We start from the raw sequence: 13,288 nt of genomic DNA, 5'->3' as shown, positions 1-13,288 counted from the left end.
AAATTCCTCTTTAAATTCACACAGCACATGCAATAATGCGTAATGCAGGAAGATCACAGGGCAGTGGGTGAAAAGTCTTGTGGATCCAATGGCAGTGGAAGCATCCACGTGGCTCCTCCATCTCTCTAAAAGTGATTACTCAACAAAAAGGTGAAGCAGTAAGTGTGTGGACCACCTCCAAGGAGAAAGAGAGGAAGTTCCCCGAATCCTCATGAGTTAGATTTATTATGAAGTGGCTCACTGTTTCCAGAGTGAATGTTTTCCAAGAGGAATCCTCATGAGAAGGCCATGCCCACCAGGAGGCATTCATCAGGCTGTGACCTGATTGACAGGCTAAACTCCACCCCTTCACTTTCATAATAAATCTGACTACCCTGATACTTACATGCCAAGAGGATGCACAACTAACCATACAGACAAGCCAAATGGTGAAAGATACCTAAGAAGCCCCCATGAGACCCATCCTAGTCACCAGATGCAAGTGTAGGAGCCTCAGATGGCTGCAGCCCCAGGCAACATCTAACTGAACCCACACGAGAAACTTCAAGGAAGAACAGCCCATCTGATCCAAGTTAGTTCACAGAACTATGAAAAATAATACTAAAAAACGGGTATCTTAAGGCACTATAAAGGTGCCGTGGTCGTGAAGGTGCATTACACATTGGAATACTAACCTCAAGGTCAGCAGAGATGGGAATTGTATTACAACTTAAATTCTGACCACCCAGTTTTGCAGGTGGACACTGAAAGCCCAAAATCCATTTGCAGAGTGTACCCACAGGGATTAAGCCTCCAGTAAGTTCCCTCTGACTACAAACTAGGGATATGAACAGCCTTGCCCTCAGACAGAGGGCATCACAAAGTAAATTAACAGATATAATTAGGTTAAATTTTAGCATCTAATAATTTCTTTTCCTTTTCGACCTATTTTAATTTGTTCTGGTTTTTATTTCATGTTACTGTGGTGGCTTGTGTGTTGCTGGGATGCTGGAAGCTATGTCATACAAAAGCTACGGCTATTGTATCTCAAATGCCAGCAGCATCACTCAAAGTGAACAGGTTTCAGCAGAACTTCCAGACTAAGAATAGGCACCAAAGAAGAACTCAGCTTCCCACTTCTGAGGAAGAAGCCACTGCAAACCTTACGCATAGCTTCGAAACACTGATGCTGAAGGTACAACGAATAAAAGCAGAACATTGTGCAAGACGGTGCTGGAGGACGGGGACCTTGAGTCGCAGGGCACTCAAAATGTGACTGAAGAGGAACTGATTGCTCCGAGTGGAGTCAACATGGTGTCGTGAATGGGGTAGATGCTACAGGAGTGGAGCCTTTGGGATCTTCATTTACTGATGGGGCAGTAAGGAGAGACAGTTACAAAAAATCTGCTAATGATCAGAACTTGAATGTGCAAAATGTGAAGCTGGGAACATTGGAAAGCATCAAAAATTAATAGAACAAATCAATATTCTAGGCATTAGAGAGCTGAAAGGGACTGACATTGGTCATTCTGAAGCAGAAAATCATGATTTACCATGTCAGGAATAACACAATCAAGAGGAATAGTGTGGCATTCATTGTCAAAAAGGACATTTCAAAATCAATCCTGAAGTACAAATCTATGATAGGATTATATCTATTCCCCTTCAAGGAAATCCAATCAGTACAACTATCATTTTACATTTATGCACCAACCACAAAAGCTACAGATGAAAAAATTTGAAGAATTCTACCAATGACTTTAAATCTGAAATGGATCAAACATGCATTCAAGATGCATTGATACTTATTGGTGACTGGAATGGAAAAGTTGGAAACAAAAGGAAGGAGCAGTAGTTGGTAAGGGGGATCTTGGTTATGGAAATGAAGCTAGAGATCACAGGACAGAATTTTGCAAAACAAACAACTCGTTCATAGTAAATACCTTTTGTCAACAACATAAGAGACATGTGGACTTCTCCAGATGGAATGCACAGATATCAAATGGACTACATCCGTGGAAAGAGACGCTGGAGAAGCTCAACACCAGCAGCGAAAACCGGGTGTCGGGCTGATGGTGGAATAGCTCATCAATTGCTCATATGTAAGTTTAGGGTAAAGCTGAAGAAACTAAAAACAACTCCATGAAAGTCAAAAACAGATTTGATGCATTGAATAATAATCACAGAAGACCTGCCGAGCTTTGAGAGGGCACTAAGAACATCCTTCAGGAAGAAGGCCAAAGGGCATTTAAAAGGCAGGAAAGACTAAAAGATCAAAGTGGGTGTCAGAAGAGGCTCTGAAACTTGCTCTGTATCACAGAGTAGCTAAAGAAAATGGAAGAACAGATGAAATCAAATAGCTAACTAGAACATTTGAAGGGCTAACTTGAGAAGACAGTAATATATGATAATGAAATGTTCAATGACCTAGAATTAGAAAACCAAATGAGAAGAACACGCTCAGCATATCTTAAACTGAAAGAACTCAAGGAAAAATTCAAGCCTCAAAGATTTCATCAGCAAAAAATAAATTTTAATGTAGGAAGCAACAAAACAAGATGGAAAGGACACACAGCATCACTGTACCAAAAAGAACTAGTCATTATTGCACTGTTTCAGGAGCATATGAGCAAGAACCAATTGGCGCTTACGGAAGAAGTTCGTGCTGTACTGAAAGTATTCGCCAAAGCCAAGGCACTGAGTATTGATGGAATACCAGCTGAACTGTTTCAACAAACTAATGAAGCACTGAAAGCACTCAGTCATCTATGCCAGGAAATTTGGATGCCCGCTACTTGGCCAATTGATTGAAAGAGATCCATATTTGTACCCATTCAATAAAGAAAGGTGACCCAGCAGAATGCTCAAACTACAAACCAATATAATTGATATCACATGCAACTAAAATTTTATTGAAGATCATTCAGTAACAGTGGTAGCCGTGCCTTAAGAAGGTACTGCCAGAGGTTCAGGCAGATTCAGAAGAAGTCATGTAATGAGGGATATCATTGCTGATGTCAGGTGGATCTTTGCTCAAAACAGAGAATACCCAAAAGATGTTTACTTGTGTTTTACTGACTATGCCAAGGCATTCGACTTGTTATGGATCATAACGAACAATGGATAACCTTGAAAAGAATGGAATTTCCAGAACGATTCATTGTGCTCATGTGGAACTTGTACATGGATCAAGAGGCAATTGTGTGGATGAAACAAGGGAATACTGCACAGTTCAAAAATTTTTAAAGTATGTGGCAGGGCTGAATCCTCTTAGGATACTTCTTCAATCTCTATGCTGAGAAAATTATCAGAGAAACTGGCTTCTATGAAAAAGAATGTGGCATTAGGGCTGGAGGAAGGTTTATTAACAGCCTGAGATATGCAGACGGCACAACCTTGCTTAGTAAAAGTGAGGAAGGCTCGAAGAACTTGCTGATGAAGATCAAAGATTACAACCCTCAGAATGGATTATGACTCGATGTAAAGATCAAAATTCTCACAACTAGACCAAAGGGCAACATGATGATAGAGAAAAAGTTGAAGTTGTCAAGTTTTTGTCTTGCTTGGATCCACAATCAATGCTCATGGAAGCAGCAGTCAAGAAATTAAAAATCGAGTTGCACAAGGCAAATCTGCTGCACAAGCCCTCTTCAGAGTCTTGAATATTTGAAAACTCTTTAGAATATTGAAAAGGAAGGATGTTACTTTGAGGATTAAGGTGTGCCTGACCTAAACCATATTTTCAATTGCCTCATATGCATGTAAAAGTTAGACATTGAATAAAGACGACTAAAGAAGAATTGATGCATATGAATTGGAGCACTGGAGCAGAATATTAAAAGCAGTGCTAAAAGGACAAACCAATCTGTCTTGGAAGAGTATGCGTATAACCAGTGTGCTCCCTAAGGGTAAGGATGGAGAGACTTCAACTTGCATTCTTTGGACATATTGTCAGGAGAGACCAGTCCCTGGACAAGGACATCACGTTTGGTAAGGCAGAGGGAGACAGCAGAAAAGAGGAAGGCCCTCAAGGAGATGGACTGACAGCATGGTGGCAACAATGGGCGCAAGCATAGAAACGATGGTGAGGATGGCACAGGACAGGGTAGTGTTTTCCTCCTGTTGTGCAAAAGGTAGCTAGCGAGGGGTCGGAACAGACTTGATGGCACCTAACAACAAAAAATATAATTTTTATTATTTTCGGCTTTCTTTGGGTTTAATTTTTCTGTATTTTCTTTTGTTATTGTTGTTTGGGGAATTGTATGATTTTCTTTATATGAAATTCAGAATAGGTAAATCTATAGAGATAGTAACTAGATTCATAGTTTTCCACAGATATGGCAGGGGAGGTTGGAAGGAAACAGGGAGTTAATAACAATGAATACAAAAATTGGAAAGTGTTCTAAAGTTGATTGTTGATGATTAATATATTCATACCATTAAATTATATAGTACCTGAATTTCATGTCAATAAAACTTTGCTTTTTTGTTTTAGAAAAGTCTGGGTATATTAGAGATACAAATCCACAGAAACTCATATGTATAAGAGAGAGTTTTATATAAAGGGTAAGTGTACATTAAGAAGGCATCCCAACCCAGTGCTGCCCAAACCCATAAGTCCAACATTAGCCCATATGTCTAACACTGATCTACAAAGTCCTCCTCGATCTCACAAAACACACGCAATGACACCGGGCACAGGAGGAAAGCCGAATCAGTGAACGTGTAAGCATCTCAGCACTGGCAGGAGTCTCTGCACGGCTGCTCCAGCACCCAGGGCTGCATCAGGGTAGGTCCATGTGGCTTCTCCTCAGGGATGTCTCACAGAAAGTGAGCCTTGCCAGCTGAAGCAGGGAACTGACTAAGACAGCTACACCCTGGTCCAACCATGAGAAAGCAAGACCCCAGAACGAGAAAGGCGAGGCTCACTGAGCCATTTATCTCTTGGCCCTTCAATTAATTCCACATGTGTCTATCAGCCAGGTTGGCACAATAAACTTAACTATCTCTAACAACTTTGGTGGCATAGTGGGTTATACATTGGGCTGCTAAGTGTTCAGCAGTTCAAAACTACCAGCATCTTTTTTGCAAGATGAGACATTCTGCTCCAATAAAAATTTAGAGTCTGAGAAACCCAAAAGTCTGTCCTATAGGGTATCTGAGTCAACTTGATGGCAGTGAGTTTGTTGGTGTTGTTGTTCTTCTTCTCAATCAAAAGCATTCTGAAGTGCTTTTGCAAATAGAAAAGAAAGGAGTAAGTTTGGGCTTCCATTCCAGGACTGTGTATTATTAACCTTTCTCAACTGTTAACCATATTCATATAATTAGTGTTGGAGGCACAATTACAAAATATTAGAGTGCTTGTTTATAATTTCAGTTGCTTCCTTTTCTATTTTTGACTGTGGATATTTCTGATAATAAAGTCAAAGATATACAAAGGAGGCAAAATAGAGTATCTATAACTACATTGTACGCAAAAAATGAGGATGTGGCCATTTGATTAGCTATGGCACAATAGTTATGATTAACAATTCAGAAGCAAAGGGCTGATGCAAGCAAAATGTGCAATAATGCATTTCACAATAATACAGCAACATTTTGAAAGCAGTAAATTATATGAACTATAATTTTTACAATATATTTATACATCCATTGTACAATTTAAATTCCAAATTAGCTTAATAAGCTTAACCTATGAGGTGGAAGTCTAGAAATAATACAGATCATCCTTTTAAATAAAGCTCTTTAAAAAATTGATTCATCTGCAGTTTGAACATGACAGTGGGACAGGAGGAAAATAAAAGGAAATAGAGGAAAGAACTAGGAAGTAAAAGACACTTATAGAGGTATAAACATAGGCATGTATATATGTAAATAGATTAATACATAATGATAGGGATATAGGCCTATGTACATATGTTTATATGTTAAGTATTAAGGAAGCAGATGGACATTGGAACTCTACTCAAATATTCCCTCAACACAAGAATGCTTTGTTCTAGTAACCTGGCATTCTGTGATGCGCATCTTCCCATCACAATCTCTGAAGACAAATGGGCGCACAAGCAAATGTGGTAAAGAAAGCTGATGGTACTCGACTATTAAAAGATAAAGTATCTGGAGTCTTAAAGGCTTGAATTTAAACAAGCGGCCATCTAACAGGGAAACAACAAAGCCCACATGGAAGAAGCACACCAGCCTGTGTGATCACGAGTTGTCGACGTTATCAGGTATCAGAAGACCCAAAACCCATCAGTAGACAATTGGACATCCCCTCACAGAAGGGTCACAAGGAAGGGACAAGTCAGCCAGGGTGGAAGATAGCACCAAAGAAACACACAACATTTCTCTAGTCCTTTGATGCTTCCTCCCCCCACTATCATGACCCTAGTTCTACCTTACAAACCTGATTAGACTGGAGCATGTACACTGGTACAGAAAAGAGCTCTGGACACACAAAATCCAGGACAGATAAACCCCCAGGAACAGTAATGGGAATAGCAATACCATGAGGGTAGGGGGAAGGTGGGGTAGCATGGAGAGAAAGGGGGGAACCAATCGCAAGGATCGACGTATAACATCCCACCCCAGGGGGACGAACAATAGAAATGTGAGTGAAGGGACACAGCAGATGGTTTAAGATATGAAAGCATAATAATTTATAATTTATCAAGGGTTCACAAGGGTCAGGGGGAGCTGATCCACGGGCTCAAATAGAAAGAAAATGTTTTGAAAAGAATGATGGCAACATATGTACAAATGTGATTGATACAACTGATATTTTAAGAGCTGTAAAAGCCCCCAATAAAACAGCTCAATGGCAGTAGGTTTGGGGGCTTTTTTGGTATGTATACATACCCATGGAGAATCTAGAATTTTCAAGATTAGCTGTTAGCTATGTTACTACAGAAAAAATAGTTAAGTCTGTGGAGTTGGACCTACAGTAGTAGAGACATGTCATGTTCCTCTGGACCTACCTCAGCATTTCACCTGAGCATGCTCATGCAACATTTGAAGCAATTGAAAATACCATGACTTGGGTCAAGTGTACTTTGGTCCTCAAAGTAGCATCTCTGTGGTTTTTGTTTGTTGTTTTTAACACTTTAAATAGGTCTTATGCAGCAGATTTTTCCAATGTTATACTTTCTTTGATTTCTTGGTTGCTACTTTCATTGTAGATTTAAGTAAAATTAAATTCTTGACAACATCAATATTTTGTTTATCATGACGTTGCTTATTGGCCCATTTGTGACCCCTGGTGGTGTAGTGGTTATGCATTGGGTTGCGATCCATAAGGTCAGCAATTCAAAACTACCAGGAGAAAGTTGTTTCTCAAGAGAAGGACAGAATTTTCTCCTCCCATACCGAGTTACAGTCTCCAGCTAGACCAGCACAGGTACACGGGTACAGATAAGAGCTGGAAGCTCAGGGAATCCAGGACCAATGAGAGTTGCGATACCAGGAGGGGAAGAGGAAGGTGGGGGAGAGAGGGTGAAGCGATCACAATGATCTACATATGACCCCCTCCCTGGGGGAAGGACAACAGAAAAGTGGGTGAAGGGAGACATCAGTCAGTGTAAGACATGAAAAAATAATAAAAATTTATAAATTATCAAGGGTTCATGAGGGAGGGAGGGTTGGGGAAGGAGGGGGCCAAAATGAGGAGCTGATACCAAGGACTCAAGTAGAAAGAAAAATGTTTTGAGAATAATGATGGCAACAAATGTACAAATGTGCTTGACACAATGGATGGAAGTATGGATTGTGATAAGAGTTGTGCGAGCCGCCAATAAAATGATTTTTAAAAAGAGTTACAGTCTCATAAACTCATAGGGACAGTTCTACCAGTCCTATTGGGTCTCTATGCATTGGCACAGACTCGATGTAGTGAGTCTGATTTTTTGGTTTGAGTTTTATGTTGAGGTTTAATCCATATGATCTAAAACAATAATTGCTCCAAGTCTTTCTCACTTTCAGCAAATAAGGTTGTATTATCTTTATATCACAAGTTGTTAATGAATCTTCCTCCCATCCTGATGTCCTGTTCTTCATATAGCCCTATTCTCTGAAGAATGTGTCTAACACGTTAAACTGATTTGGATGCTTGCATGTGTAGGTACATAGGCACCAAAATCAGTTTAATCTTTAGACGCTAAGGGTTCTGTTTCACTATGAGTGAGTAACTGTAGCAGACTCTAAGTATATAGCACACTTACTGTGTTCTAGGTGAGCAAAGACCCTATATTCAGGGTACAAAATATACTCCAAATCTCAAATATAATTTAAGAAGAAAATGTATTAAGTCTTAAGCAAGACAAAAACAAACACATCAGATGAAGGAAACCATTAGCATGAGGTCATAATGGCGTCCAAAGGTTTGCTGAAAATTGGAGGCTTAAATTGGACCAAACCTAACCAAACACTGATTCCGACTCGCAGTGACCCTATAAGGACAGGGTAAAATCGTGCCTGTAAGTTCTTAAGACTGTAACTCTTTACAGGAGAAGGAAAACAAGTGTGGTAAGCAATAAATGCTCTCTGCCCACACACAAAAAATGAAAATTTCTGGAAACAAAAAAAACAATACTTATAAGACAAAGTGTTAATATATTGTCAGACTTGAAAGGCAAATTTGATGGCTATCTGTCCACATTCTTAAACACTCATTCCTTTTGAAATTGCCTACCATATTCATGTAGCTTCACTGAGTTCCAGGTAACAGGAGTTCAAAACATCACTCAAAACAGCCCACTTTCAGGTCCACAGCTCTATCCAGTTTGTCTTATTCGGGCCAAAAGCTTGTTCCCCTTTTGGGCCCAGCCTGCCCTTTGGAATCACAAAGCCCCTTTCGCATGAAGGTGCTTTACCTAACTGAAATCCTCTAGGCACAGATATTAGGAGTCTCTGACTGCTCTTTGATGAACAACCACATAGAAGTTAACAAAAGTCCAGAGGGATGCTTCCACAGCACCTTCCCAGAAACAGGAAGTCCTCCATTGTCTGGTAACCACTCCTTCAGCTGCTGAAGAAGTGACAGAAATCTCTGCATTGCTGTCAAGGGGACGAAAGTTCAAATACAAATCTCTTTGGAAGAGCAGTTTTTAAGTACACTGCATACACACGGAGGAAATAATAAAAGATCCTTTACCCTTCCTCCTCCCCCTTCTCCCTCTGCCACGTGGTGATGAGTATTAAAATTGCATACTTGGAAGCTTTCCACCTCTGAGGTTTAAACAGCTGCGGCCTGAATATTTTTTTTGTTAAATGTTATATTTTGTTTTTATGGGTGTTCTTTTTAAGGTCCATGTTTCATAATACTAGTTCAGACAACTAAGTGGGACTTTACCAACAGGAATGATACTCATGGTATCTAATAAGTGTACTTCCGAATCAAACACATCCTCCTGACAGGAAATTTGACAGCCTATCCCAGGGAAGTACATTCACTAAGGTTTGCTAAGTTTATGCCATTTGTAATAAACATGAGAAAGTTCACATATGAAAAATATGAGAAGAATTTCTAACAGATAACACAAATAAGCCAATGGTATAGTGGTTTTCCATGAGAACAAAATATTCATCAAATGTTCCATGGATCATTGTCAATGCCATCTGGCAGTACTCAAAAAGAGAAATAAGACCAGCCACACCTAACATCTCAAGAAAACAAGGAAAAATTCTGGGTCCTAACAATCCAGATAAGGATAAGGTAGGCAAGCCCCTTGACCCAGTCACTTCCACATGTTAAAAATTACGCTGTTGGAAGGCAGAGCCTCTACCTCACTGAAAGGGGAAGACTACAACTAAGAGCCCCAAGATAAGAGTTTAGGATAGAAGCTAAAACTGTACATGCCTTTTACAGTAGGAAGCAAGTCCCCAAAGAACCACTGAGCAATCTGCGCAGAAGACCAGGCACAAAAACCAGACTCTTAGCCTCTCTAGTGAAATAGAGGGACCTGGGTTATTGAACCAAGCAGAAAGTGACCTCAATAGGGCATTTAGGGTGTGGCTGCTAGGGTTTTGACCACAATGAGACTTCAAGAAGATGCAGTGGTAGCTTAAAAAACAAAACAGGAACAAGAGGACTAGGCATATGCAAAACTTCATCCTGAAAAGGCAAGTCTCCCTAAGCAAAGAACACAGAAGCTCCTGATTCTTAATTGAAAATTTGAGAAGACTTGCATGTAATATTGATTCCCTCTGCCATCCACTGACCCATGGGATTCTCTCTCAAATGAAGAGTAAAGCCACACCAGGTAAAAATGGCATTGACCTCATCCAAATGCCATCTTACCCTAAAAAACCATCCTGTTTGGATGAGCAAGAAAGGTTCAGGCAAACCACAGTATCTGGCAAAGAATACTGCGTGGATAATAGGGTCTTCTGTCCTTTCAAATATATCTTCTTACCTAAATAACACTAAAAATTACAGCCACCCACAAGCAGAAATATCCACTGCAGTAGCATCTCAGGGACGAATGGGGGGTGGAGGGTAGGGGATGGGGAGTGGGGGGAGAGCAGACCACACACACCTGGTCTTTGTTAAAAGGGGTGATAGCACAATGACTCCAGGACCCATGGATCCAGCAGTCAACTGGCCAGAGGGGCCTGCCAAGTAGCATCAATTAGGGTCAGTGTCAACCATCACCAATATGGTAAATCACCAATCACAATCACCCTCCCCAGTCAAGGTACACCTACCAACTGGACGGAGAGTAGAGTTCCTGCCTTGACCAAGGGGAGGGACAGAACTTGGAGGGATAAGGCTGAGCTGTGAGGGCCAGGATATTCCCTTCAAATTGAAAATGGTGAATCATGTGAGATCCCAGCTTTAGCAACTATTACGTTAATGGCAGTTCTAAGGTCTTTCCATCATTTTTATACTTCATCTATGGTTTCACCATTCATCAAGCATGACAATTTTCCGACCCTTCCTCTGAAGGTTGAATTTATTGTAAACTATCTCTTTGCTCATAATGCATTTCTGTAATGATGGTTACTAGGGGTGAAAGGGAAAGAGAAGGAAGGGGAAGCAACAGGTTAGAGGGTAGACAGGTGTTAGTTTAGGTGAATGGGAAAATAGTATCCTATAAGATGGAAAATAGAAAAGGAAGCAGAGAGAAGACAAGTTATTACTAAAAGAAGTGTCTGTAGCCATCCACTGACCAGAGACATGTTTAAACATATGTTGCTTAGAATAAACCTCTGAATGTAAAAACTGGAACCCTAGAAGCAACACTTTGGCATTATCTTCCTATCTCCTCAGTCTGCTCTGGTACTGGGACAGTCTGTTCTTCCTTTCCAAGTTCGAATTCCTAAGGACAGAGCCTCATGATGAACTAACAAAGGTTTTGACATTAACTTCAGGACAGTACTAAAACTGTTTCATTCTTGAAGAGAAAAAGAATAGAGATTACTTCCCACTTTCTCATCTCCCAGGTTCACTAATTGCCTCCCTGGAATCATAGATTAGCAGGAAATATTACCATATATCTCAAGAAATCATCTGGCATTGCCTTGTGGGATGGTGTTATTATATGCATTTAACTGAAGGATTTGTCCAAAAGTGCACTTCCAGTTAAGAGGACCAGTTTTCCTATCTCTCCACGTGATCAGCGGCCTTGTAAAAGGTCATAGATTTATCCCTGATATTGAAAATAGGGACATCTATGGTATGGCTTGGTCAATGCTGTATAAGAACGCAGCAAGAGAAAAAAAGGGGTGTGGTATTTTTGTTTTGTTTTGTTATTTTAAAAAAAGCAGAATATTCCCTACTTCATATCTTCCCACAGACAAAACACATTCCGGAGTTTGTCCTTGACTCCGTAGGGCATGTTTCTACTATGTTTTTTAAGGTCTTTTCCTAAGGCTGGGATGAATCCTCACAAGGAAGCAAGAGATTCCTGGCATTTACGGTTGGACTAGTGGTGGTTAAAGTGCTTGGCTTCTAACCAAAAGGTAAGTGGTTCGAATCTACCAGTCACTCAGATGTTAAAAGATGAAGATATGGCAGTCTGTTTCTGTAAAGACATATAGCCTTGGCAATTCTATGGGGGCAATTCTACTCTATCCTCCAGGATGGGTTATCGGGTTTATACCTGTCACTTTCCCACTAACAAGTCAAAAGAGAACGTTCAGAAGCATAATGTCTGGGGATTCTGAGTTGTGCAACTTGGTGGAGGGGTACAGGGTAGTGCTTGGTTCTCTGGGCTTGGACGTCACAAGGAAGGGTCCTGGTTACTAGAAGAACTGGACAATCTGGTGTAAATATAGTGTAGCAGAGGGCAGCAATGGGGGAGCCCAGAGCGGAGTGAGCTAAGAGGCAAAAAAGCCTGAAGCACAGACACAACTATGGTTTGGTACAATTCAACCTAACCCTGGGCATCTGGTGCTGCTTGACTGCACGCCCTAGCACAATTTCCTCTTTATACATGTCTCCTACATTCACTTGGACACTCGGTTGGCATTTCTTTTTATGGGAAATGGTTTTCTTGGGAATGCTGATGAGCCACTGGAAGGGCGGTACATCAGGCCTGGTTGCCAAAAGCTGCTTAAACCCTGGTTTAAAGTCAGCTCTTCTTTCACTAAGAGCAATAAGATGTGGCATATGGACGCTGCATAGTGAGTGCAATCACCGGTGGATTGGGGGGTTGGGGGGTTGGGGTGTAGCCACCCCGCATCGGGCTTATCAGTATTTGCTTCAAGGCAGAAAGACCCACTCTGGGGGACGGAAGGTGGTGCCACTTCACTTCAACTAGGGGCTCAACTTTTCCAGAGGAATCCTCTCCTGGCCCCACTGCCACCGCAGCCGCTCGTACCCCGGATGGACTTCAAAGGGAACCAATAGTGGCCCCAGCCCTCGGAACAGACACTCCAACTTTGCGCGGAAAGTATCCCACGCACCGCCCCGGGACCCCTGCCGCCGGCCCGGGCACCGACTGGCACTGGCGGAGCGCGTTCCAGGCGCGGAGGGGCGGGAGGGGACGCCGAGCGGGCATGCAATCCGGGCGGCGGGCCGGGCAGCGGCCGCGCGAAGGCCAGGGGCTGAGGGCCGCGGGTCCCCGGCGGCGGCGCAGCGCGAGGACTCACCCCAAGAAGGCAGACTTTCAGCTCCCGGATCGCCATCATTTGCTCAGGGACGGGACCGGGCCGAGGCTCAGCATCCTCCGGCGTAGCTCCACGCCGTGCCCTCGAGAGCGGGCGTCCGACTGTCGCCAGCCTCTCCCTCGGGCCGCGGCGGAAACTCGCGCTCCTGCTGGGCGGCGCTGTGGAACCTCGGTGGTCACATGGCGGCCCGCCTCCGGGGACC

At 42.1% G+C, this 13,288-nt stretch overlaps 1 protein-coding gene across 2 annotated transcripts in view; it reads right to left on the bottom strand.

Annotated features, from left to right (window-relative positions):
• The window catches only part of RAB31 (RAB31, member RAS oncogene family), a 90,314-nt gene extending 77,141 nt beyond the window's left edge, over positions 1–13,173 (bottom strand). For both annotated transcript variants that reach the window (XM_045289077.1, XM_004714068.2), the window contains exon 1: positions 13,069–13,173. In XM_045289077.1, coding sequence (XP_045145012.1) covers positions 13,069–13,107 — 39 coding nt within the window. In that variant the 5' untranslated portion in view covers positions 13,108–13,173. The remainder of the gene's footprint in view (positions 1–13,068) is intronic.
• Between the last annotated feature and the right edge of the window lie 115 nt (positions 13,174–13,288).

The sequence above is a fragment of the Echinops telfairi genome, unplaced genomic scaffold (genome assembly GCF_000313985.2).
Source record: "Echinops telfairi isolate 266 unplaced genomic scaffold, ASM31398v2 ScPeMD7_24;HRSCAF=84, whole genome shotgun sequence".
NCBI classification, from domain to species: domain Eukaryota; kingdom Metazoa; phylum Chordata; class Mammalia; order Afrosoricida; family Tenrecidae; genus Echinops; species Echinops telfairi.
Note: the sequence above shows the minus strand (reverse complement) of the source record. Positions and strands in the feature narration are given on the sequence as shown.